Source organism: Pavona decussata, unplaced genomic scaffold (assembly GCF_977016875.1).
Source record: "Pavona decussata unplaced genomic scaffold, jaPavDecu1.1 SCAFFOLD_72, whole genome shotgun sequence".
NCBI lineage: Eukaryota > Metazoa > Cnidaria > Anthozoa > Scleractinia > Agariciidae > Pavona > Pavona decussata.
Genome location: NW_028145491.1, coordinates 4,430,096 through 4,457,957, shown reverse-complemented (window position 1 = coordinate 4,457,957; position 27,862 = coordinate 4,430,096). Strand labels below are relative to the sequence as shown.

The 27,862-nt window shown below is 40.8% G+C and overlaps 3 protein-coding genes across 3 annotated transcripts in view; 2 read left to right on the top strand and 1 right to left on the bottom strand.

Moving 5' to 3' along the window:
* Positions 1 to 27,862, top strand: part of LOC146477062 (uncharacterized) — a 450,556-nt gene that overhangs the window by 2,780 nt on the left and 419,914 nt on the right. The window lies entirely within an intron of this gene.
* LOC146477078 (uncharacterized) lies at positions 19,589 to 20,726 on the bottom strand. Its single transcript, XM_085114138.1, has one exon. It carries the CDS (start codon positions 20,643 to 20,645, stop codon positions 20,088 to 20,090), a length of 558 nt encoding a protein of 185 aa, XP_084970264.1. The 5' UTR covers positions 20,646 to 20,726; the 3' UTR covers positions 19,589 to 20,087.
* LOC146477077 (retinal guanylyl cyclase 2-like) lies at positions 26,258 to 27,763 on the top strand. Its single transcript, XM_085113996.1, has 2 exons — positions 26,258 to 26,302; positions 27,027 to 27,763. The coding sequence occupies exons 1-2, from the start codon at positions 26,287 to 26,289 to the stop codon at positions 27,761 to 27,763; spliced, it is 753 nt and encodes a 250-aa protein (XP_084970122.1). The 5' UTR covers positions 26,258 to 26,286.

Sequence of the window (27,862 nt, the reverse complement as noted above, 5' to 3'; positions counted from 1 at the left end):
GTGTAGCTATTGCCCAGGTGTTGAGAATCCGGAAGATGTCGGATCCTGTGGATAAGCTGCCTCCAATTTCAACTGCAGTGACAAATTTGTTCCGTGTTAAGGCTTTAGTATTGCGCTTCGTAAGAAATCTAAAGATTAAGGACAAGATGTTAAGAGGAGAAGCTGTCTGTCAAGGGGAAGTCACTCTAGAGGAAATGGCAAATGCAGAAACCCAATGGATGAGAAGTGTTCAGACCCAGGCAAATAACAGTAAATTGGAGGGTGATTTTGTCCTGTATGAAGATAGCAGTGGAGTTCTGAGGTGCAAGGAAAGAATTGAAAATGCTGATGTACCACATGAGACGAAGCGCCCGGCCTTACTACCGAGAAATCACTACATTTTGACCAGCCCAAGATGGAGTAACCCTAGCTCAGCTGAGGACAAGGGTTTGGATTGTAAAAGGGAGACAGTTTGTTAAGAGGAAACTTGCTAACTGCACAGTGTGTCGCAGATAAGAAGAATTTGGTTACAGATTCCCCCCACCGAGCAATATTCCAGAGTTCAGATTGAGCCAGAAATCTGCATTCACCTATGTCGAGCTGGTCCCAGTCGTGGAGGAGAAAAAAGAAACGTTTTTCTTTTTTGATAGTTGACAGTTGACTGGATAATCTTCGGGGAGCGGGAGGGGGTTATAATATTTTTAGACCTTCACCATGGGGTTGCATCCTAATAAATGATTGAGGGTAATGAATGAGGGTAACTCGGCTGCGCGTTAGGCTCTCAATGAGGTTAGCCACCATTTTCCCAAACGTTTCGATCAATCTTCCTTTAGGTATAATTTTCAGTCCATTGAAAAGTTATGTCCTTGGTTTCCAAAAGTCTGGTTTTCTGGGAAAATGGGAGTACGAACAAGTACTGTAATCATTAAATGGTCGGTCAAACACCTCAGAAACGTCAGCTCACGCCTTTTGGAAAACTCTCAAAGGCCTTCTCAGTGGATTTTATCTTCTCCAGAAAGGCGTGCTGAATGTCTTCACCTTTCTACTTTGCGGAAACATATAAAATCAGCAACAAAAACTATTAAGTCAATGGCACTTTTTTCTACCAACATTTCTACAGAAGGTAGAATAATGCTAATTAGACTTAAAAAATAAAATAAAACAAACATCACAATGTCTGTTACAAAAACTAAGAATTGCATGGATGACAGCCTTTGCATCAATCGTGTAGAAAGCTCGGCAGATCATGGCATTTCTTATTTAGATTGCTGGCGAGTCTCTCCTTACTGGAGAGGTTACTCCACAGTTTAATGAGTGTTTGCCGTGAGTGACTGCGTTAAATCTGGGTAGAACAAAGTGTGGTTGCTAGCCTGAAATAAATCACGGATTGTGGCCTGGAACACGAATTGTGTTTAACCGTATACAATAATTAGAATACAATACATAAATCTTGCAGCCCTCTGTAGTGTAAATTTGGTAAATTTGCTTTATCTAATAGCTGTAAGTACTTAGACTGTTTGTCTCTAAACACAGCTCGCAATCCCTTTTTTGCAACCTCGCTGGCCTTCTAGTGTCTGAGATACTACAATAGTGCCATATTAAATTGAAATATGTTAGGGGAGGACGAGTGGCCGATTTCTAGAGTTTTAACTTGGTCATAGTAGGTATTAAGTTCCTTAACCTCATCATCATGGCGTTTCTCTGACTGGCTTTCTTACATATGCTGTTGATATGTTCGTCAAAGTTCAGTTTGCTATCGATTGTAACGCCTAGAAGTTTCAAACTTATAGACTCAGTTATAGCCTTACCCTTGACAGCTATACACGTTTTATCATTACTTGCGAGTTTGTTGCGAATGTTTATCGTCTGATACTTTTTAAGGTTGCCTTGAGTGAGGTTCGAATCATACCAGTCCGTCGCAAAGATTACGCTCTGCTGGAGTTTAGATACCGCACTGCACGTACCTTTACCTATCTCGTAAATCTGGTGATCGTCTGCGTACATAGATTAACCTGAGTCTACACTAAATTTAAGGTCATTCTGAATAATATTCCAGAGTAGCGGTCTTTGGACTGACCCCTGTTGGCAGCCACGGCCTAGAAGTTTAATCCCGATTAAGCTAATCTTGGATTAACGTGAACTTCCTCCAGGAGCTTGTCACCGTTCCCATCCGTACTTGACATTGGCGATCGCACAAGTAGCTGCGTAACAAATTACTAGCCCTGTCTTGAACGCCGTAGGCTTATTTTTAGCTTGCTTAGCATGAGTGGTGGGTGCAAGCAGTCAAACGCTTTAGACATGTCCTTTGAGAAGATACCCACAGCCAACTGATTGTCCTTGGCTTGTTTCCAGTCTTGCACCAGGCCAACGAGAGTTGATTCACAGCTGTTGTGTCACCGATAGGCAGTTATGCAATCTGCAAGATGGCTGTCAAACTTGGTTATGATTTGGTGAACCTAGCAGTCGCTCGAACACTTTGTTTACACATCAAGGTAACGTTATAGGTCGGTAGTTCTCTCTTACCTGTTTTTCATCCCTTTTGTAAACTGAGGTCCAGTCTCCTCTCTTCGGGTCACTTGGTCACTCACCCTTACTGACATATGAATTAAAAAGTGTGGAAAGGGACACATAGGGGACTCGTATCCTGTAGGGGAGGAGGTAATACGAGTCCCCTAACAACGACTTCGTGGGAGGCTACCAGCGGCCTTTTTAGCATCTAATGATTCTAGCACAGTTCTTACTTATGTCTCGTTAACCGGTTGGAAGTCAAACGCCTCGACGAACTCTTTGAATTCTCCACTGCACACTTTGAATGGTGCCTCTGAGCTTGATACAACACCACTTACTGTTTGCCAACATAACGGATCTTGCTATAGTTGGAACTGATTGATTCTCCTAGACGGTGACCCCATCTCGTCTTGTGTTCGCTGTTGGGAGTTGTGAACTATCTTCGCTTTTATGTTTCACTGCCACCGGAAGCTTAGCATTGATTTCGTCTCTCTGGAGTAGATCGCTGTTGTATGTCTGTCTCTAACACAGTTCTAAACCTTAACTTTAAATATTCTCAAGAAATAAACGAAGTGAAAACTGTCTAACACGTGCTCTCGCACTGAACTCAAACATGGCCACCAAAAACATTTCGCGGGGTGGCCCGAGAAAACAGTCAGGGACCCACAATCCCGTGGGGATAGTCAATAACATTACAACATCTCCCCTCTAACAGGATTCAATGAGTCTTCGTAGCTTTTTAACTTGCCGTCCAGATCTTGGGTGACCTGTGTGTATCTGCTGTGAATTTGGTTGGTACTTCTGCTTCTGTGGATGCCGGTTGGTCAGTTTCAGGCAAACGTGGACTCCTGGGTGAGTCATGAAATGGTGGAACTACAGGATCACGCAGCGGTGGGTGCATGGGCTGATCATTTGGAACTGAGATGATCTGTCTCCTATTTCTTCTGTAAATACGCCTTGGTCATCTTCCAAGAGGTATGACCTTGGCAACACTTCTGCTTTGCGCCATTCTTGCTCTCTGTTTGGACGATTTCGCACCTTGTCTCCCACCTCAAGTGGAGGCAAATCTTTGCTTTGTTTGTCATAGTTCCTCTTCGAAATGTTCTGGCGAAGTTTGAGTGCTTTAGCAACTTGGTCAGGGCCAACAGCTTGTGGTAGTAAGAGACGTCTATGAGTCGGGATCATTGTGCGTGTTCGGCGACTCATTAGTAATTGTACAGGTGATACACCTATATCTTGAAAAGGTGTATTGCGATACTTGAGCAGTCCTTCAAATGGGTCTTTGTGGTCTGCTGCAGCCTTCTTTAGGATACGTTTTGCAGTCTGTACTGCCCTCTCAGCTGCACCATTCGATTGAAGATACTCTGGTGAGCTTGTAGTATGATGGAATCCCCACTCTTAGGCAAATTCTTTGAACTCATTGTACTGTCAAATAAATTTCTGGTATTGCTATACTGCGAGCCATTATCACTAACAACCTCGTCTGGGATTCCAAATCTTGCAAATATCTTCTTAAGGTTGTTGATAACACACTTGGGAGTTTTCTGGTGAAGTAGCTCTATTTCAAAGTACTTTGAATAGAAATCAGTGACCAATAGGAAAGTGTGGCCTGCATATTCAAATAGGTCAGTCCCGACTATTTGCCATGGTAATCCTGGTATGTCATGTGGATGCAGTGACTCTCTCTGCTGTTGGTTGCGAAAAGCGTTACAAATAGGGCAGGAGCTGACTTTGTCTTTGATTTGAGCTGTCATTGATGGCCAGAAAACATAGTCTCTTGCAAAGCAAATACTTTTGTTTTCTCCTAAGTGTGCTCCATGAATTTCGTCCAACACTTCGGCTCTCAACGGTCTTGGGACAACTAGTTGGTCAGAGTTGAAGAGCAGCCCATCTTCTACGCTTAGCTCTTCTCTGAAGCTCCAGTACTCCCTGGCAAGCTCATCAACTTGCTTTTTTTCTGTAGGCCAGCCTTTTATGACATACTCCATCACCACTCTTGAAGTCTCATCAGTGCTTGAAGTGTCTTTACATTTCTTCAGTGTAATTGTTTCAAATCCAAGTCCTTCAATAAGATTCACTCCGATGACAACTTCAGGTTCACTAACTGGTTCGGTTTCAGTAAGAGGTGCTTTGCTAAGGCAGTCTAAGATGACTTGTTTCTTTCCAGGAACATAACGAACATCCAGGTCATACTTGGTAAGTTTTAGCAGCATCCTTTGTAGCCTGGGAAGAGCAGCATTCAACGGTTTCTTGAATATGGCCTCTAATTCTTTATGATCTGTTTCAACAATAATTCTGCGCCGTATGTGTGAAATTTCTCTGCTCCCCAAACAATAGCTAATAGCTCTCTCTCAATGTTGGCATATCTTCCCTCAGTTGTAGTTAGTGTCTTGGAGCTGAATGCAACTGGTCTACCATCTTGCATGATCACTGCACCAAATCCAGTACTACTTGCATCCACATTTAGCACTGTTTCCTTGCTGTTGTCAAAATAGGCCAATACAGGTGCAGTAGTTATGACAGATTTCAGTTTGTCAAAAGCCTCTTGCTGTGGTTTCTCCCAAACGAATGCTGCATCTTTCTGAGTAAGTTGTGAGATGAGTCCTTGAAGATCAGCTTTGTGCTCAATGAACTTGTCTAAGTAATTTGTTGTTCCTAGAATCCGGAGAACACCTTCTTTGTCTGTAGGTGGGGGCATTTGATTAATGGCTCTGATTTTCTCAGGATCCGGTTTCAACCCTTCTGATGAGAGAATGTGTCCAACATAGCTTACTTCTGGAACTCTGAGTCTCACTTTCTGGGGGTTGAACTTCAATCCTACTTCTCTGCTTTTGTCAAGCACTGCTCTCAACTTCTGATCCATGTCTCTCTGATCTTCACCATGTATCAGGAAATCATCTACTATTATTTGAACAGGAACACCTTCAAAAAGTCTGTCCATCTCTCGTTGGTAGATTTCAGGAGCTGGTGAAATGCCAAAAGGGAGTCTCGTGAATCAGCAACGCCCCTAAGGGGTATTAAACGTTAAGAGCTTAGAACTTTCGTCATCAACTTGGAGTTGCCAGTACCCACTGCAGGCATCAAGGGACGTGAAGCTCTTTGCACCTGACAGGCGATTTGCTACCTCCTCTACAGTAACCATTGAATAATAAGGCCGTTTGAGAGCCTTATTGAGGTCCTTTGGGTCAATACAAATTCGAGCATTGTCCTTAGATTGTGAAATGTTCTTGTCCCTTTCCTTGGCTTTCCTTTTGTCAACAACAAGCATAGATGACACTCAAGGTGTATGTTCCTCCACTTTGACAATAATACCATCTTCTTCCATCTCTTTGAGTTTTTCTTGAGCTGGCTCTAGCAGAGCAATCGGTATTTTCCTTGGCGGGTGGACTACTGGAGGTACTGAAGGATCAATCTCCAAATGCACTTTGGTTGGCAGTTTACCAGGCTTGTCACTGAAACAGTCCTGATAATCACTCAGCACAGGGTCAGTCTCGAAAATACTATGGTCTTCATCTTGTCTTGATGTGTCTGAATTTACGACATGTGGTTCAGGTGTATCTATTAATTGAAGATTCATAAACTTAATCACTTCCAGATCCAGGAAGGCATCACAAACCAATAGTGGTGTGAAGTCGCCTTCCACAACAAGGTACAACACATCGAGTTTTCGGTTATTGTACTGAGTCGGAAGAGATACAGAGCCCTTTGGGTGTATGGATTTCTTTGCAAGCCAGCCTTTAAGCGGTTGACGAATCTTTTGTAGAGGTTTCTCAGTGATCTGCGTGTAAAGGTTGTAGGGGATAACTGTGGCTTCTGCACCTGTGTCTGCCTTGATTCGAACGCCTCTTCCTGCAATCTTGAGAGTAATAAAGCTTTTGTTTCTCTTTCTGCTGTCAGAAACAGTTCCCTGTTCAACAGATCAAAAATATGTGTGCACATCCTCACTCTTGCCCTGACAGTCTTCATCAAAAGAATTCTCCTGTTCCACCGTGTCAACTTGTGAACCTTTTTTAGCAATGTCTTTGCACACCTGTGCAAAGTGTCCTTCTTTCTTACACTTTATGCACTTTTTTCCAAATGCAGGACATTTATTTGGCTGATTAAATGGGTGCTTGTAACCGCAGAATTTACACCACCGAGCAGTTGCCCTGCCCTGTCCGTTTGACTTCTTTACAAACTGAATTCCCGATGAGCGTTCGGTACCAGCACTTGTGGGCACATTAAACTTGAACTTTTATTGTTCAGCTGCCTCAAACGTTCTACAATAATCATGAGCACTCTGCAGAGTGGGATCTGGCTTTTTAAGCAATTCGCCTCGTAATTCATCCGATAACACTCCACCAACAATACGATTCCTGATTAATGAGTCTTTTAGATCCCCAAATTCACATGTCAGGGACAGTCTATTTAGTTCACTCACAAAATTATCAATTCGCTCTCCCTCCTTCTGGTTTCGCTGATTAAACACAAGTCGCTAATAGATAACATTCCTAGCCCCTTCGTTCCTTAAACTTCTTACAGACATCGTCATAACACTCATTGCTCTCGCCCGCGTTGAAAACAAAATGACTGTACTCCTCGATAGCTTCTGGCCCAGCACAGTGAATTAACATGTTTACCTTTAGTTTGTCTGGTTTCTCATCTTTCGCTTTCGCCATAAGGTAAATTACAAACTGTATTAGAAAGTTCCTCCAGTTTTCCTTCTTGCAATTCGTTCATTTCTCAAAAATCGACCACGTCTGACACCATGTTTTATGTCTGTCTCTAACACAGTTCTAAACCTTAACTTTAAATATTCTCAAGAAAGAAACGAAGTGAAAACTGTCTAACACGTGCTCTTGCACTGAACTCAAACATGGCCACCAAAAACAGTTCGCGGGGTGGCCCGAGAAAACAGTCAGGGACCCAGAATCCCGTGGGGTCCCTAGTCAATAACATTACAATAATCGCCATGGACAACATATACTTCTTTAATTTTACCGAACAACGACTAGGCGGATCACAGCGTGCAGTGAAACATTGAATTACATCGGAATGACATACAACTATTGCAATTAACGCGTTGCTGGGGAATCTACGCGTCAAGACCCCAAGGTGATATTGGTAATTTATTTAAAACAAGACTGCTGGGAGTGAAACTCCAAGAGAACTTAAAATGGACGATCATGTTAAAGACATCGCTAATGCTTCTTATGGAGTCCTGCGCACATTGCGAAAATTAAAACACTTCACAGACTGCCACCTAAGTAAGAGACTTGCAAACTCGCTTGTGTTATCAAGGCTCGACTATTGTGACTCGGTCTATTCACCTTTGCGAGGATACTTGTTAAAACGTCTTCAGAAAATTGAATTTGCCGCGTCATTTTAAAGCTGAAGTGGCTCCCAGTTAAAGAGAGAAGGGATTTTAATTTGCTTAAGTTGAATTTTAAAGCACTTCACGCTAAGCAGTGGCCCTCATATTTAAACTTTCAGAGAGTCTCTTTACGTAGAAGTCTGCGCTCTTCGGACTCTATAAGATTAAAAGTTCCTCTGGAAAAAGGAACATTCCAGGACACTACCGCTGTCCTTCCTGATAATCTGATTGTAATCTATTTTCTTCGCGCGTTTTTAAATTATTAAAGAATCGGGAACAGGCCAGCTTATCTTGATTGTATTTTAAGTTTTACTCATAAGAACTCTAATAAGATTAAATTTAGAAATAAAGTTGACTATAAAAATAAGCGAAAAAACGGAACGACGTTTCGGTGTCATCTTGGCACCGTTATCAATTCAGTGGTAAACTCTACTAGCAAATAGACGGAGTGGCGATGGGCTCTCCCTTGGTCTATTTTGTGCTATCGAAGAAAACCTACAAAACGAAAACAAATTGCCAGATATCTACAAACGTTATGTGGATGAAACACTAGCTGCAATCAAAGATTCAAAGATTCTTATCCAGCTGAAGCCTTTCTGGTGACTTTGAACAACTGTCATCCATCCATATCTTTCACCATGGAGATCGTGGCTAATGGTAACCTGCCATTTGTCGGCATTGAAATATGTAAGAAAGGCTGCAAGCTAGTAACAAGTGTTTACCGTAAACCAACAAACAATGGTCTGCTCCTTCACCATCAGAGTCATGTCAATAAACCGCTACAAAAGATCTCTAGTCACGACAATGTTAAACCGTGCTTTTCGCTTGTCGTCAACCTGAAATCTATTCACAATTCAACAGGAATGCGAACGCGCCAAACTGATGTTCTCTAACCTCAAGAACCCAGATTCTGTTATCAACTCTACCGCGCCCACTTCGTTACTTCTGTGACGTCGCGAGACACGATACCGACGTCTCAAACTGACAATATCCATCGGATAGTCTTACCATTCAAAGACCAGAGGTCAGCTGACATAAGCCGTAAACTTGGTGATGATCTTAAAGTGCAGAAGCCTAAGCCACACGTGATCAATCAACAGTGTGTTGTGTATAACTTTGTTTGTGATCTGTGTGATGCAGATTACGTCGGCTATACCAGCCGTAACCTACACCAACGCATTGATGAGCATCGGCTCTCCGCCATCGGGAAACACCTGAAGAATGATCACCAAGTTGACACAATTGGCTACCTGACAAGCAACTTCACCATCCTAATATTTGATATGCTGTGGATCCACAAGAAGAAACCGAGTCTAAACACCCAGTCAGACTCCATTCGCGCGAAACTATTTGTCTAACCCAGCGAACGGACATAACTCTCACTTTATAACATCTCACTGAATGAACACCGGACAGTTGCTAGTCTTAATTTAATTTATTCTATTTCACGCCTTTACTTTCTGTATAAATTATCTTTTCTGTTACATTCTTTACTTGTTATCTGTTGAACAGATACCTTACCATAACAACTGGGAGTGACCTACACAAACTATCAACCAGTGAGCTCGAACAACTTGCTGCAAAAACAGCAAGGGAAAAGGTAGCCTGTGTACCAAGCGTTTCTGTGTGGTTTAGTGCGGTTTTTCGCTGTTTGACCGTGGGGAAATTGGGACGAGAGCAAAAAAAAAAAGAAGGCGTGGTGGGGCTCTCTTCTTCTTCCCTCCCTCTACTTTGTTTTTCATTTTGTTCGCCATCGTCCTAATTTCCGCGCGTTCAAAAAATGAAAAACGTTCAGTGAATTTAAAACCAAACTTAAGTGCCATCTTAAGCAGTAACGCCTGCGGTACATGCTGCATTTATAACTTAATTATTTGTCTGGTTTTTTTTTTATGTTTCGATAATTTGTCTTGTGCTGTGTCAGAGCTCCATTTAAACTAGCTCTGCTAAATTGGATGCCCCTGGATAAATATTGAATTAAATAAATAAAATAAATAAATAAACCCCACGGAAACGCTTGCTATGCAGGCTGGGCACAAGGGCGAAAAACCTTTTCGTCGAATATTACAACACAGCTTATCAATGTGCATTAAAATTACATTTCCTGTCACCTTTGCCACACAATTCTGAAGTAAGAACACCAGTGCAGGTGAAGTCAAAATTGCTTCGAATACAGTCCTATCGCAGCCGGTAGCGATGAGAGGTGAGGAAGTCGTATTTGCAAGTTACCGAGTCATGGTTATCAACTGACATGACCCCTAGCACTGAATGAAAATTGCAAGACGTACCCACCCCACCCATTTTTAACTTCCCTTCCCACCCCAGCCCCGACGGGCTGCAACAAAGAAATTGCTGCCGGGTTGAAATCAACAAATATGAGCTCCGATTACCCTCCCCCACCCCGATTGACGGTTTGAGAGCAAAAAAATCTGAACAACCTATCCGAGTTAGTCCGAAATTACACCGACTTTTCTCTCTTGGAAATGTTGAAAATCAAAGATCAACGAAACAACACGCGGTACGAGAGCACAAGGAAAGAACACTCAGGGTTGCTATGACAACTTTGAGGTAAGAAAATGAATCGATGGTTAGTTCTTTTGTACTCACTACTGTTCTTGGAAGTCTAATTATCGCAGCCTTTGGCAAAAATAGGTGTCATTTATATTAATTTTGAAACATTTCGCAAAGGCGTGGAACTTGTCATTTCCTTTAAATAAAGTACCATGTCATTGTCAATAAACTGATCCAAGTCAAGTCTATAGAGTGTTATTGTTTCACTCCTCTTGTATCTAAGGGTGATTACTGAGACTATTTCAATAATTCTCTGTTTCACACTCGCAATTATGACGAGTAGAGGAACAATAATATACTTGAGAACTTTGAAGAGAAATTATGTCGTCACCGCAATGATCATTAAAGGCCGTCGCGTTTAAATAATAATAGGCGGATGTTTTAAGAGTGTTTAGCACATTTATCACATAAGTTCTGAATGACTTAAACTTAATTGTTCTGCTCCACCAGGCTGTGAAAATATGCAAATGATGTTTTTATCACCCACTGTTTCCATCGAAGCCACCAGAATATCACGCACAGCAATACAATTTGACAGCTGAAATTGTTATCGTTGTTTTGAATAATGCAAGGACCATTTGGACAAACAGCAGCAAAGTGAAGTAGTCTATCAAAAGAGAACTCGACTTGGTCCCACATATTCACACGTTTATAAAGAGGCCAATTTGCTGGAAAGGCTCACAAAGACCGATACTGAACATCTCAGTAACTGACAAGAAGAGTGAAGCAGCTAAATATAGCGACTCTGGTGAGTTTGCATTCATGGATAGGTGGCACTTTATTGATGGTACTTAATGCACACAGTAATTTACTTCGTGCAAGTGTTTCCTCACAAAACTGTTTTTGTTCGTTTTCGTCCGCGTATAGGTCTGTTAGTCTCTCAAGAGATCGGATTGAACAAAGTTAAGAAAATTATGGTATACAACACCTTCCTTCGGGCTAAATTGCTTATCAGAATACTTAACGACATCATCAGATTTAACACTTACTTGAATATGAACTCCAAAAAGCATTTGAATGTAATTCACCGAACTTAATTTTGACTTAAATTCCACTTCCATGGAATATGACAACAAATTCAGAATAGAGTCAATCCGGATACTCTCGCTTGTTCTGCCAGTTTGTTGGGGGCGATTAGAGGCAGTTACGCATTGAACTGAATACCAGAGATCGTGTTTCATTATTGTTATAAGAGGCTTCCTCCGCCGGTGATCACAAGATAATAGTAACAGTGATGTTCGTACAGTTTGAAGCTGGTATTGATCGTTCGAGCCGATGTTCTGTTTTCTTTCATAAAGAACGCAAGGCTTGCGTCACAGTTAAGAAAGAACAATTCTGCATAATTAACCACAAACTGAGAAAGATCTTTTCAAAGAGCACTTCATATTCACCTTCACATAAATTAGTCACTGGTAGCCATCTTGGACAGAACATCATTATTGAAATTTGTTGTACTTTTAGGCAAAATATGGCGATTGTTTTACGTGTTTGACATGTATACCAAGATTTTCTGACACTTTACCTCCAAACGAAACCCAGTTTTTGACAACGAAAGTGTATTTACACTAAGATTACAGCTAATCTTTACCACGGTTGTTGTTGCGTACTACAGGTTTAAATCGTGATTAAGGCATGCTAAATAACGCTTTCGTGTGCATTGGCCAAAAATGTCGATTTAGAGATTTCTGCAGCCGGCGATGTATCAGTTGAGATCAAAAGCGGCAGAAGCGCGAGTTTTATAAGCGCTAAAAAAGTAGGCTTTATTTCGAGCTGTATCTAAAGTTTGTTTGACGGGCCATTCATTTGCGAGTTCAAAAATAACTGCTGTCTAGTTATTTTTGGCATTGAATATTTGTTAAGCCTTCTTGTCACACATGCAAGGAAACGTCTGATCACGCCGTTTGCCCTTTTTTTCAAATTGATGATACTCGGCCTCAAACTTGAAACATGTCCACTTCAGTTTAAGAACTGAAGAATTGATCCCCTGAACGATCAAACCAGACTGTAAACGCTCCGATGATTTTCAAATTAATAATGCGAACAAATGCAAATGCTCAACAACAGCTCCCTTCTTAATAGAATAGTCATATTTTAATTTTCTCATAGTGATAGTCAGTAATTACTTACATTAAAAATAGTATAATGATAGCCCTTCTCGTAATGCAAATTTCAAGCAAAAAAATTATTACTCTGAATTATTACATTGAAACGTGTCAAGCCTCTATTACCATTAGATGCACAGATTACACTGTATAACACTTTGATTAGTCCCCTCTTCGACTATGCTGATGTTATCTGGGGTGACAAAGATAACACTACACATAGGCGATTTGCAGATTCTGCAAAATAAGGCAGCAAAAGTTATCCTTGATTTGCCTGGCTATGCCTCATCCACCGATGCACTCAAGTCACTTGGCTGGCCAACTTTGTCTCAACGTCTCCTTGTAAACAGATACGTGATCACTTTTGAGTATATTCATGGACTCGTAGATTGTGATTTTAATATTCTTAGGGACAGCGACATCCATCGCTATAACACCCGGAGAAAGAATGATTTCCGTCTCCCACTCGTACAAACAAACTACAGAAAGAAGAGACTCCTTTACCAGGGTATTAAGGATTGGAACCTTTTAAAACAGTCTTTCAAAGACATAAATTCTTTTTTAATTTTTAAGCAACGTATCAAAGAGCGTGTTTTTAGCTAGTTTTTAATTCTTGTTTCTAATTTTTATACCGTATTGCTGTCTTTGTATTTTGTATTTTAAAATATTTGTAATTTTTAAATCATTTGTAAGTTTTTAAAACATTACGTAGTTTTTTTTCTCAATTTACAGGGCCCCACTGAATATCACTTTCGTGATGTGGCCTCCCTGTATAAAGATTGTTATTATTAGTATTAGTATTATTATTATTATTATTATTATTATTACTCTCAAAACAAAACAAGAAACTGGAACACTTTTAACAATTAAGTTGTTCAAACAGTAGTTCCAGTTCTTTGCTAAGCCATTCAAAAAATAGGTATCTAAGCTTGACCAATTTAATTACAAATTGTTTTCCTTTTCGAAATTAAAACTACTAGGGCGTTTTATTATAGCATACAAACACGACAGCGCTTTGGAAATCGACGAAAGTGAGGGTGATCACTTGATCCTGGTGAGGTGTCAACACGATTAGCATTCATTTCTTTCATAAAATTATACGAGAAATTAACATAGACGTCATAGACGTCACTCTTTGCTGACTTAAAGGCCGAGTTTCACAGTCAAGCGCATGCGCGAGCAGACCGGCTCAAAAATAAATTGTACGGGTAAACACTAAATTCGATGCGAGCTTGTGGTGGAACAATCTGGTGAAATCGCGCCCGAATTTGGATCATCCGCTCTTCGTTCTTCACTTTTTATAATCTTTGTTTCCTGTTGTAAATATAAGTTCGATTTTTGTAAGGTTAAAAGTGTTTTAGCGTCCGAAAACGACATTTTTGTCGATGGATCGGCAAGGAGACGTCGCGGCCGACCGGCGACGGGACGTTCTGTGGACTCTCTGGAAGCACAGAAGTTAAAGCGGACAGAGTGGAGTGGATGTAGAAATCCTGTGTGGTTTAGATACGTCCACCAAACGTGGAAAATTGGTAAAGAGATAAGTCTGTTTAAAATAGACAACGATTTCGCGGCACATCTGCTTTCGCTGGAAATGGCAAAGGTCACCAACTGGCTTTGGATGAACTCGCGAGAATTTTCTAGATTTCAATCGTATTGTTTGTTCATAGGGAAGTCAACTGTCAAAAACGGAGAATTTGACGGACAAACAGCATCAAAGATCGGTGTTTTGCTTTGGATGGAAAAAAATTGTACAACACTGAGACGCGAAGCGAATAAATATGAGATCAAATGTGCGAGTTACTTGTAGTCGTCTATTAGCGGGCTCGAATAGCGCGCAGTAGAAAAAAAAATCCAAAAGATTTGCGGCAAACTACAAAATCTATTGTAAGGTATTCATTTATCTATAAAATTATGGTCATTGCGAATGACAAACGCAGTTTTGATTTGCCACCATGGCAGAGTTTTCTCAAATGCATTCCAGCATCTCCGAAGGACGCTCAGTACTAGTGTTGTTGTTACTAAACATCGCTTCTCGAAGCTTGCGGATTTCTCGTTCTTCGCCTTCTCGCTGGTGTAATAAAATCAGGCTATCGAGCGTACACACTATAGTAAGTTTATCACTGAATGCTGATGAAATACTGGATTTAAGTACGTAAGTTTGAGGGAGCTTCTCGGCTTTTCGAACCGCGCGTAATAAAAAAAGGTCGATGCCGCGAGATATCGACATTGCATTGTACTAAAATAAAACCGTATACGTTCGCAAAAGGTCTGGCATTTCTTGAAAGTCATGGGACATTCACAAAGCGGCCCTGCAAAAATCCCCATGTGTTTTACATGGACAGCCTTTTCGTTTCTTTCTGAAACGTAACCAAAACACTGGCCGGTCAGTTTTATTTTTATACCAGCAATTTATAAGCCTTGCCCGCCGTATCCCGCCGGAGTGGTGTACTAGCTTCTAATTGGTCCAAAAACAATTGGCTTGACAGCGCTAACGTTATCGCTCACATGCGCCGAACCGTGAAACTCTCCCTTTAAGGCTGGTTTCCATATGATCGCAGATCGCAATAAGGTCTGCGATCGTCTGCGATCCTGCGATCGTGATCGCAGACGATTGCAGAAGATAAAACCATGTTCTATCTAAAGGCTGGTTTCCATATGATCGCGGATCGCAGATCGCAGATCGCAAACAATCGCAATTGATCGCAGACGATCGCAGGAGATAGAACATGGTTCTATCTTCTGCGATCGTCTGCGATCACGATCGCAGGATCGCAGACGATCGCAGAAGTAGTTTCCATATGATCGCAGACGATCGCAGACCTTATTGCGAGCTGCGCATGCGATCTGCGATCTGCGATCCGCGATCATATGGAAACCAGCCTTTAGATAGAACATGGTTCTATCTTCTGCGATCGTCTGCGATCATCGCAGACGATCGAAGACCTTATTGCGATCTGCGATCATATGGAAACCAGCCTTTAAAATACCATGACAGTCAGAATGCGTCAATTTTATCTGTAAAATACGCCGCCACTTCCATGATGTTATCCTAAAATGCTTGATAAGCGGTTAGAAGACCATAATATAATAAGCTTATATATTTCTTGTTCTTAGAGGGCTTTGTAATTATAACAATAACAATCTTTTATTAGGTTACCAACGTCACCGAATGGTAATTACACGGAATACCCGCATTAAAATATGTCCTCCCCTAGTACGGATGTATTGTTCTGATTGTCTTCAACAGAAGCGGCCCAATCAAAATCTATTATTTGGGCACATATCACAAGAGAGGGGACCCACTCATCCCTTTCTCGTATGTGACGACAAATCATCATTTGATTTATTCTTTAAACCTACATTAAATTCTGCCCTCTCCCAGAAGGGATCTATTGTTGTGATTGTCTTCAACAGAAGCAGCCCAATCATTATCCATTATCGGCGTGTATATCACGAGGGAGGGGACCCACTCATCCTAACCTGTGTGACGTCAAAGCAAGTCATCATTTCGAAAAGTTGTTTTTGTTCAATGGCGACCACATGTATGAATTTAAGACTCTGATCTGCCGTTTTCAGAGAGAAAAAAAACCTTTTTCAAGCAGTAAATCGAAATGATAACTTCTAGGTAGTACTCAACAGTTGAAACGGTGGAAATTGGGAGAGTTCACAGCGAAGAAACTCCGCTTTCAAAAACAGATCGAATAATCAACGCGAAGGATTAGAGCTATAGGAGGCCAGACCAGTTCAGCGGGGTCATGACGTTATTGCAGAGTTATTTCTGGTATGATTCCTAGTAACACAACGATAAGTATCACGCAATATATCTGAAAAAAACCATTCAGACAATTATTTCAATTGCCAAGGGAGGATAGTTTTTAAATATCTGCGAAACATACAATGGGGAATAATTGGGGCTACATTAAGCATTCCGTGTTAATGCCATTAGCCGGGCATCTCGTTTACAGAAGGATAAAATTTAAATTACAGAAAAACCGTGAAAAAAAACTACTTAAACCAAAGTTAAGTGTTGCGCAAGCGAAAGAGAATTTGGCTGCTAGACAATTAAATGCTATTTAACGTTTGTTTCACTGTTTTCTTTTGTATAATTTAGACTAAGAGATACTAGCGCATTAATTTTTTTATGTGGGTTCTGTGAAATTTTCCCACACGACCAAGTGATTTTAGCTCATGCTTGGGATCAGGTGACGTCGACCTCCAATTACTCGTTTTCTTTGTATTTAACAAAAGCATGTAGAACGTTACAAAACTGTTACAAAACTTCAAGTATGTGCGTGTGTGTGTGTACGTGTGCGCGGTCAAAGTTAATTATCATAAGTCCATGCATATTGTAATTCTAATATAAGATAGCTATTTTTTAAAAGTGAGGAAGCCTGAATTTATAAGCCTCGTGGTTTCTTTCAGGTTTTCTCGCCATTTATTTTCTTTCGTCAATTTTCATCATTTTTTTTTCCATCTGTAATTGTTGTATATGGCAAAATAAATATTGTATTGTATATTGTATTGTAAGTAGGCTTTATTAAGCAGTATTGAAACTTTTGTCATTGTAATATTAAAAATAGAACGCCACTCGTCCGGACGTTGGCACTCCTATTGTTTTGATAGACACTTTCCGAAAAACAAATTACACTGTTGCTCGCCGACAGCTTTTGCTGATTTAAATTGGACATGGAAACACGTAATCTCTCATTTTATATAATCTCACTGCTTTGTTTTACACTGAGCCTAATGTAAACACTGAAGGAAGTTTAATTTTGGAGAACTATAACTGCCATACACTTACTTCCTGCTTGCGTCATGGGATCGTTTGATATTCACTTCATAGATTTTACTGATAGGTTGCCTTCAGTCCCTACGTTGCTACGTTAATAATTGATGAGAAATTAAAATTAAGTAAAATGCAATTCACTTAAAAAGCTACATCTTTGATGATAAAATAAATCTTTTGGGCCAGCGCAAAAAGTCTGCTCGATTTGTATGTATAAATAGAACTTCTATTTATTCAGGCTTTAGAATCAGCGATTTTGATGGAGGTATTTCAAACAAGGAAATTAGTCCCTTTTTAGTGGAAGAAATGTCACTGGACTCCGGTAGAAACTTAAGCCCATCTTGTGCTAAACCGTCGACATAAAAACATTTAATTCAGTCAATACACTTGCCAGTAGCATGTTTATCAAATAAGAGAAAGTGTCATTATGCACTCAAAAACAACTGAAATGAAACTAACAAATAGACAGAATATTGTTTTCTTTTGTTTAACACTCCTGTCTGAATACAAATTATGAGCAGCAAGAAAATGCTCACGAAAACTGGAGATATGCTGTTCGCATACAGCTGAAACGTAAGGTAGATTTACAGTGATGCCTATATAACTTGTAAAAAAAAATAGAACATAATGACACTTACAGATGCAAAAGTAGCATCTAGTTAACTGATTTCGCCGTCTGGCGCTTGTCTAAAAGACGGTTAAATACTTTTTTTCCCAGTCTTACAGGTCGAGGTATCGTTTCTTATATGATGATTTTGTTGCCTATGATATTGATCTTTTCATTCGGTCTTAAAACTGAGTACGAACGGCAGTCTAATTACTGGCCAAAGTGTATTTCATATCAAAATATGGATCACTCTCTTTGGTCGACATGGTTTACGTCTAGCGAGGTCATTACATAGACGGCTTCGTAGCTCTTTTTGACACTGACATGTACGGCTCTATGCTGAAATACACGTCAACTACACTCAGTAGACATTGTTAATATTATGATTGCTAAAATTAGTTTAAAAATTATTCGTGCTTGCTTTCTTTTGCTCGCACAGGAAAACGCACCATGGGGATCACCTTTCTTCGCGTCAGGTTTTTTGTGGTGTTTCTGTCTATTTACCTGGTTGGATCGGAAACTGTCCACATTGGCATCCTGCTGCCAATATCAATGCCAGGGTATTCAGAACTGGGGAGAGCTTTACAACTTATTGTACAGCCTGCCATTCAAGATGTTTTTAAACAAAACACGCTTACACGGGAATGGAACATAACCTACACTGTTGAGGACAGTGCATGTCACAAAACAATTGCAGTTGGGAAAACTTATGAACTACAAAATGCAGATGCATTTATCGGACCTGCATGCTCCGATTCGTGCTTGTCAGCAGCTTTGCTGGCTTCGTATTGGAATAAACCAATGATCTCCTACTCGTGTTCGTCTGTAGAGCTGAGTAAACGTGGCAACTTTCCCACTTTTGCTCGGACACAACCGTTTAGTAGGACGTTTACGCAAGAGACACCAGATTTGCTTTACCGTGCCATGTTGTTTTACAAGTGGAAACGCGCCGCTTTCATTTCTACTGAGGATCATGTGTGGTCACCAATTGCTATCTCCATGGCAGAGCTTTTTCAAAGAAATAACATCAGTGTACCATTCAAGGGATTTTATGCACCCAGTTTTTCGTTTTCCCACAAAACGTTTCTGAATCAAGTCAAGGATGAAGCGCGAGGTAAGCACTTGTTATTCAATAAACGAATCCCAACGATACCGTTACATGCTGAAGAACTCTAGCTATATAAACGTAGACGTTTACGTCAAAAACCCGAAATGGCATGCACGTTTGAACTACTAGTTTTTATATAGGAAAGTATGGGGGCCGTCACCACCAAAAATACATGAATTTCAAACGGTACAGACAACAAAGAGATGGTTCAAGTGTCCATTACAAAATAGCACAGAAAATTGAAAAGTGGCACAGCCAAAGTATAAATTGTTCAACTTTCCATACTGGAATAGGAAAGTGTAAAACGAAACGAGCTAGCCAAAACACAAATAAACTAGCAACTCATATCGAAGTGGAGCGTCAAATAGTTAAACAGTCATGGGCATAGCCAGCTATTTTTTGCCATTTAAGCCCAAGTTGTGCAGCGTAAGTCAGATATATCAAAATTTGCCAACGTCCAACGTAGGAACCGGGTGGTCTTACTAGTTTTATCCCTGGCAGACAACGATCTAATGCTTTAATTAATGCAGATGCACAACTGATTCCTTTTCCTCGTGGGATTTTGCTATTTTAAAAGGAAAATTTAAAATTAATAAAGACTGCCTGGTATGATCAAGTGCATGACTATTACGGACTGACCATCACTCAAATGCAAGCCTTCTTGGTTTGCTCGCACAGAAGTCGCTGACGACTCTCTCGGGGTCAGTCGGCATCTCCCTGTATGCGTGCATAAGAGCGAGAGATGATAGTCGCTCTGTCAGCATAGTAGACCGCACGTATCTTTTCACTCTTTTCATGGTGCTAAGTGATCTCTCTGGTGTTCTGCTAAGCAGTGGACACTGGCATGGTGAGGAGAATCATGGTAAACACGGTGGCAACATTGGGATAGAGATCTTCACTTATGCAGCTTAGTGTGTCCTTCAGGTTGTTTGGTTTCTCCCCCTCGGCAAGCGCTCATCTCGCTTTTCGCTTTTCAACGAACGATCTCGTTGTCGAAGGCCACTCTATGAATCGAGTCGTTGAGGCATTGTAAATCTTGTTAGTAGTTTCGCTGTTGAGTGATCCGAGCTGCGTAGTTATGAGTTATTGACCCAGGAACCGATCATTGTGGTTGAGCAGCCTATCACTGAGCTCTTGAATAAGATGATCAACAAAAGGCAAGTAGAGGGCTCTGTACCAATACTGCTGTGGTGCAACGGCAGGTACGTTGGCTCGGTTACGCTGGATTGCAGATATCCTTGCACGTTGGGCTCAATTTCACAACCTGCTGCCAACTCCTTTGCACGCTCAAACAGTTCACTCCAAACCGTTTGGTCGTTTCTCTCCTCCCTTAATACACTGATGACTACCTTTGACTCCTTGGCTGCCTCAATGAGGTTGATAGATTGACCTTGGAGCATGGTGGATAGTGCCACTGTATTTGAAAGGACAAGCTCTGTTGCACATAGCGCCATTATAAAGTCGAACTGCAGGATGGAGCTCAGGTACCCTCTCGCCCTAGCGTCTCCACCCTCTGCAAGGCTCTCTAATGCCCGTATCACCACTGGAAAGGCTGTACGGAAGGTATACAAGGAGTCAGCTCTACTTCCCCATCGTGTCTCACGCAGGGTTCGCGACTTGGCGCGCCGCTCCATCTCAACCCTTACTGCCGCATCTTGAGACAGGCACTCAGGATCGAACTAACGCCATCAATCTAGCTCTTTGCAGAGTAATGAAACGCAAAAGCCATCTGCTGTATAGGGTTCCGAGCATGTTTCTCCCCAAGGGCTCTTTACAAGCATGTCCAAGCATTTTGAATGATCAGCTTATGTCCGTTCCACTTTCTTTCTAACAATTACAGGGGCACAGCTATCAAAGTCGCTGTAAGGCGGAAATCAAAAGTCAACTAAATTTTCGTGCGCACAAACATTTCAAAGTTCTACAGTAACATTTCTTTCCTTTGTTAACCTTTAAGCATTTTTAATGTATAATATTAAAAGCCATTATTTTATTTTTTCAAAATAAAACGTTGATATTGCGGGTATTCGCTATTGAATAGTACGGCAACAGAAAATACGGCCTTTCGGCTGTTAAAAAACTAATTACGAAAATTCTTATTAAGCTAAAAAACTAATTACGAAATTTCTTATTAAGCCCGTGCTTAATGGCTTAAAGGCTAGCTACGCCCCTGACAGTCGAGTCAAAGTGGGAATAGCTCACCCTTCATTTGCAATTTAGAACAGTCAAAACGAGAATGGACTAGTTCCCGATGTTCAAACAACACATTGTAATCGCGAATGGTTCCCTTGAACATGAAATGAATTAGCGATGCGTGAAATAGCTGAGCGTTATGTAGAATGGTTGACTGTAGCATCAAATGACATAGCGTTGCGTGAAATAGCTCAATATGATGTCGAATAGCACAGCACAACAACCGGTCCAGCATAACTTCATGTGGTACAGCTCAACAAGAAATTGTTTGGCAATGCATCAAACGTTACAGACTAAACCGCTTTGCCGTTTAGCCTGAAACGTTTGATGCATTGCCAAACAATTTCTTGTTGAGCTGTACCACATGAAGTTATGCTGGACCGGTTGTTATGCTGTGCTGTTCGACATCATATTGAGCTATTTCACGCAATGCTATGTCATTTGATGCTACGGTCAACGATTCTACACACGTATTTCACGCATCGCTAATTCGTAAGGCGGACCGAGTTAAGGTTTCGGTAGCATTATCAAATTCTTTTTTCTCTTTGGGTCGCGATGGGCCGAGAGATAAGACTTCGGGCCACGAGTTATTGTTCTCGGTCTCGTTTTTTGTACTCGAGTGGCACGAGTAAAGTTTTCGGTGGCGTTATCAAATTCTTCGCTTTCTTTGTACTCGGGCCGTGAGGCGCCGAGTTAAGTAATCGGGGAAGGGGAGGGGAGGGTCCCGAACTCCCTAAATTTTTTTGCTTCCTAAGCTCCCCCTCCCTTTCCCCGATGTTTTTTGCGAGTCACTATTCTTTCGAATCAAAACATTTGGCGTCGGTTGTGAAGCGTTCGTGAACGTTTCCCTCAGCGCAGATAGGGTTCTGGAGTCGTTAGAACAAAAAGGTGAAGGCAATAATAGCATGTCGAGTGGCGAAGAAAGCTAAAACGTAAGGATTAAAGCCCGTGGATATCACGGCATAAGAGAAGAGGAGGTAGCTTGAACATGGTGCATTCTGTTTCGTCTGATTAGCGAGGGTGACCGTTGTGCAAGAAATCATGAGCCTTTGGAAGGTTTGTCGCACGAGCAGCACGCGCATGAATTTAACTCTGCATGATGTAGATGGTGGGTATCGAAAACGCGAATGCGAAATCGAAACAGAAAAGTGTAGTGACATTTTGCAGCTTTCTTCGGGACCCTCGCAAGACGCTGCAGAATGGTCAGAAAATTCAAAAAATTCCAAAGATTCGAATGCAGACCTTACAGAAGAAGAATGGTCATATAGAATCGAACGGTCGATCGCATGCAAGTGCACGCTGAGGAAGAGGGGAAAGGGGAGACAGTTTTTGACTAGCTTTGATTTGGGTGACCACAATAAGACTTAATTTTCCAATTTGACTTTATAGAGATGTAATTAATAGGTAACGCGATCGCTATCGTATCACACTCAGTCCTGCGATGACAATTCTCGTGTTTGATTCCTCAGCCGGAAAAATCCTGACCCTTCATGGGCTATCGCGCGGAGCATTTTTATTACGAAAAGCGAAACAAGGCACGTGCAGAAAAATTGGCGGGCCAAGGAATACAACACACACGACAAATCATGCGAAGGTCTGCGAACGTACTTGCAATTTTGTCATCAGTTTTTGAATTTGTTCAAGGAGGAAACCGTTTTGTCAACAAACTTCTTTAATTTGTGCCCTAGCCTGCTCACAGAGTTTTGTTTGGCTAAATCATGTTTCATATCGTTGATACATCTGGGTAAAAGAATTTGAGCTTACATGGATAAGTTGATATTAGAGTGTTTATGTCAGTGTATACTAAATAGTACAACACTGAGACGCGAAGCGAATAAATATGAGATCAAATGTGCGAGTTACTTGTAGTCGTCTATTAGCGGGCTCGAATAGCGCGCAGTAGAAAAAAAAATCCAAAAGATTTGCGGCAAACTACAAAATCTATTGTAAGGTATTCATTTATCTATAAAATTATGGTCATTGCGAATGACAAACGCAGTTTTGATTTGCCACCATGGCAGAGTTTTCTCAAATGCATTCCAGCATCTCCGAAGGACGCTCAGTACTAGTGTTGTTGTTACTAAACATCGCTTCTCGAAGCTTGCGGATTTCTCGTTCTTCGCCTTCTCGCTGGTGTAATAAAATCAGGCTATCGAGCGTACACACTATAGTAAGTTTATCACTGAATGCTGATGAAATACTGGATTTAAGTACGTAAGTTTGAGGGAGCTTCTCGGCTTTTCGAACCGCGCGTAATAAAAAAAGGTCGATGCCGCGAGATATCGACATTGCATTGTACTAAAATAAAACCGTATACGTTCGCAAAAGGTCTGGCATTTCTTGAAAGTCATGGGACATTCACAAAGCGGCCCTGCAAAAATCCCCATGTGTTTTACATGGACAGCCTTTTCGTTTCTTTCTGAAACGTAACCAAAACACTGGCCGGTCAGTTTTATTTTTATACCAGCAATTTATAAGCCTTGCCCGCCGTATCCCGCCGGAGTGGTGTACTAGCTTCTAATTGGTCCAAAAACAATTGGCTTGACAGCGCTAACGTTATCGCTCACATGCGCCGAACCGTGAAACTCTCCCTTTAAGGCTGGTTTCCATATGATCGCAGATCGCAATAAGGTCTGCGATCGTCTGCGATCCTGCGATCGTGATCGCAGACGATTGCAGAAGATAAAACCATGTTCTATCTAAAGGCTGGTTTCCATATGATCGCGGATCGCAGATCGCAGATCGCAAACAATCGCAATTGATCGCAGACGATCGCAGAAGTAGTTTCCATATGATCGCAGACGATCGCAGACCTTATTGCGAGCTGCGCATGCGATCTGCGATCTGCGATCCGCGATCATATGGAAACCAGCCTTTAGATAGAACATGGTTCTATCTTCTGCGATCGTCTGCGATCATCGCAGACGATCGAAGACCTTATTGCGATCTGCGATCATATGGAAACCAGCCTTTAAAATACCATGACAGTCAGAATGCGTCAATTTTATCTGTAAAATACGCCGCCACTTCCATGATGTTATCCTAAAATGCTTGATAAGCGGTTAGAAGACCATAATATAATAAGCTTATATATTTCTTGTTCTTAGAGGGCTTTGTAATTATAACAATAACAATCTTTTATTAGGTTACCAACGTCACCGAATGGTAATTACACGGAATACCCGCATTAAAATATGTCCTCCCCTAGTACGGATGTATTGTTCTGATTGTCTTCAACAGAAGCGGCCCAATCAAAATCTATTATTTGGGCACATATCACAAGAGAGGGGACCCACTCATCCCTTTCTCGTATGTGACGACAAATCATCATTTGATTTATTCTTTAAACCTACATTAAATTCTGCCCTCTCCCAGAAGGGATCTATTGTTGTGATTGTCTTCAACAGAAGCAGCCCAATCATTATCCATTATCGGCGTGTATATCACGAGGGAGGGGACCCACTCATCCTAACCTGTGTGACGTCAAAGCAAGTCATCATTTCGAAAAGTTGTTTTTGTTCAATGGCGACCACATGTATGAATTTAAGACTCTGATCTGCCGTTTTCAGAGAGAAAAAAAACCTTTTTCAAGCAGTAAATCGAAATGATAACTTCTAGGTAGTACTCAACAGTTGAAACGGTGGAAATTGGGAGAGTTCACAGCGAAGAAACTCCGCTTTCAAAAACAGATCGAATAATCAACGCGAAGGATTAGAGCTATAGGAGGCCAGACCAGTTCAGCGGGGTCATGACGTTATTGCAGAGTTATTTCTGGTATGATTCCTAGTAACACAACGATAAGTATCACGCAATATATCTGAAAAAAACCATTCAGACAATTATTTCAATTGCCAAGGGAGGATAGTTTTTAAATATCTGCGAAACATACAATGGGGAATAATTGGGGCTACATTAAGCATTCCGTGTTAATGCCATTAGCCGGGCATCTCGTTTACAGAAGGATAAAATTTAAATTACAGAAAAACCGTGAAAAAAAACTACTTAAACCAAAGTTAAGTGTTGCGCAAGCGAAAGAGAATTTGGCTGCTAGACAATTAAATGCTATTTAACGTTTGTTTCACTGTTTTCTTTTGTATAATTTAGACTAAGAGATACTAGCGCATTAATTTTTTTATGTGGGTTCTGTGAAATTTTCCCACACGACCAAGTGATTTTAGCTCATGCTTGGGATCAGGTGACGTCGACCTCCAATTACTCGTTTTCTTTGTATTTAACAAAAGCATGTAGAACGTTACAAAACTGTTACAAAACTTCAAGTATGTGCGTGTGTGTGTGTACGTGTGCGCGGTCAAAGTTAATTATCATAAGTCCATGCATATTGTAATTCTAATATAAGATAGCTATTTTTTAAAAGTGAGGAAGCCTGAATTTATAAGCCTCGTGGTTTCTTTCAGGTTTTCTCGCCATTTATTTTCTTTCGTCAATTTTCATCATTTTTTTTTCCATCTGTAATTGTTGTATATGGCAAAATAAATATTGTATTGTATATTGTATTGTAAGTAGGCTTTATTAAGCAGTATTGAAACTTTTGTCATTGTAATATTAAAAATAGAACGCCACTCGTCCGGACGTTGGCACTCCTATTGTTTTGATAGACACTTTCCGAAAAACAAATTACACTGTTGCTCGCCGACAGCTTTTGCTGATTTAAATTGGACATGGAAACACGTAATCTCTCATTTTATATAATCTCACTGCTTTGTTTTACACTGAGCCTAATGTAAACACTGAAGGAAGTTTAATTTTGGAGAACTATAACTGCCATACACTTACTTCCTGCTTGCGTCATGGGATCGTTTGATATTCACTTCATAGATTTTACTGATAGGTTGCCTTCAGTCCCTACGTTGCTACGTTAATAATTGATGAGAAATTAAAATTAAGTAAAATGCAATTCACTTAAAAAGCTACATCTTTGATGATAAAATAAATCTTTTGGGCCAGCGCAAAAAGTCTGCTCGATTTGTATGTATAAATAGAACTTCTATTTATTCAGGCTTTAGAATCAGCGATTTTGATGGAGGTATTTCAAACAAGGAAATTAGTCCCTTTTTAGTGGAAGAAATGTCACTGGACTCCGGTAGAAACTTAAGCCCATCTTGTGCTAAACCGTCGACATAAAAACATTTAATTCAGTCAATACACTTGCCAGTAGCATGTTTATCAAATAAGAGAAAGTGTCATTATGCACTCAAAAACAACTGAAATGAAACTAACAAATAGACAGAATATTGTTTTCTTTTGTTTAACACTCCTGTCTGAATACAAATTATGAGCAGCAAGAAAATGCTCACGAAAACTGGAGATATGCTGTTCGCATACAGCTGAAACGTAAGGTAGATTTACAGTGATGCCTATATAACTTGTAAAAAAAAATAGAACATAATGACACTTACAGATGCAAAAGTAGCATCTAGTTAACTGATTTCGCCGTCTGGCGCTTGTCTAAAAGACGGTTAAATACTTTTTTTCCCAGTCTTACAGGTCGAGGTATCGTTTCTTATATGATGATTTTGTTGCCTATGATATTGATCTTTTCATTCGGTCTTAAAACTGAGTACGAACGGCAGTCTAATTACTGGCCAAAGTGTATTTCATATCAAAATATGGATCACTCTCTTTGGTCGACATGGTTTACGTCTAGCGAGGTCATTACATAGACGGCTTCGTAGCTCTTTTTGACACTGACATGTACGGCTCTATGCTGAAATACACGTCAACTACACTCAGTAGACATTGTTAATATTATGATTGCTAAAATTAGTTTAAAAATTATTCGTGCTTGCTTTCTTTTGCTCGCACAGGAAAACGCACCATGGGGATCACCTTTCTTCGCGTCAGGTTTTTTGTGGTGTTTCTGTCTATTTACCTGGTTGGATCGGAAACTGTCCACATTGGCATCCTGCTGCCAATATCAATGCCAGGGTATTCAGAACTGGGGAGAGCTTTACAACTTATTGTACAGCCTGCCATTCAAGATGTTTTTAAACAAAACACGCTTACACGGGAATGGAACATAACCTACACTGTTGAGGACAGTGCATGTCACAAAACAATTGCAGTTGGGAAAACTTATGAACTACAAAATGCAGATGCATTTATCGGACCTGCATGCTCCGATTCGTGCTTGTCAGCAGCTTTGCTGGCTTCGTATTGGAATAAACCAATGATCTCCTACTCGTGTTCGTCTGTAGAGCTGAGTAAACGTGGCAACTTTCCCACTTTTGCTCGGACACAACCGTTTAGTAGGACGTTTACGCAAGAGACACCAGATTTGCTTTACCGTGCCATGTTGTTTTACAAGTGGAAACGCGCCGCTTTCATTTCTACTGAGGATCATGTGTGGTCACCAATTGCTATCTCCATGGCAGAGCTTTTTCAAAGAAATAACATCAGTGTACCATTCAAGGGATTTTATGCACCCAGTTTTTCGTTTTCCCACAAAACGTTTCTGAATCAAGTCAAGGATGAAGCGCGAGGTAAGCACTTGTTATTCAATAAACGAATCCCAACGATACCGTTACATGCTGAAGAACTCTAGCTATATAAACGTAGACGTTTACGTCAAAAACCCGAAATGGCATGCACGTTTGAACTACTAGTTTTTATATAGGAAAGTATGGGGGCCGTCACCACCAAA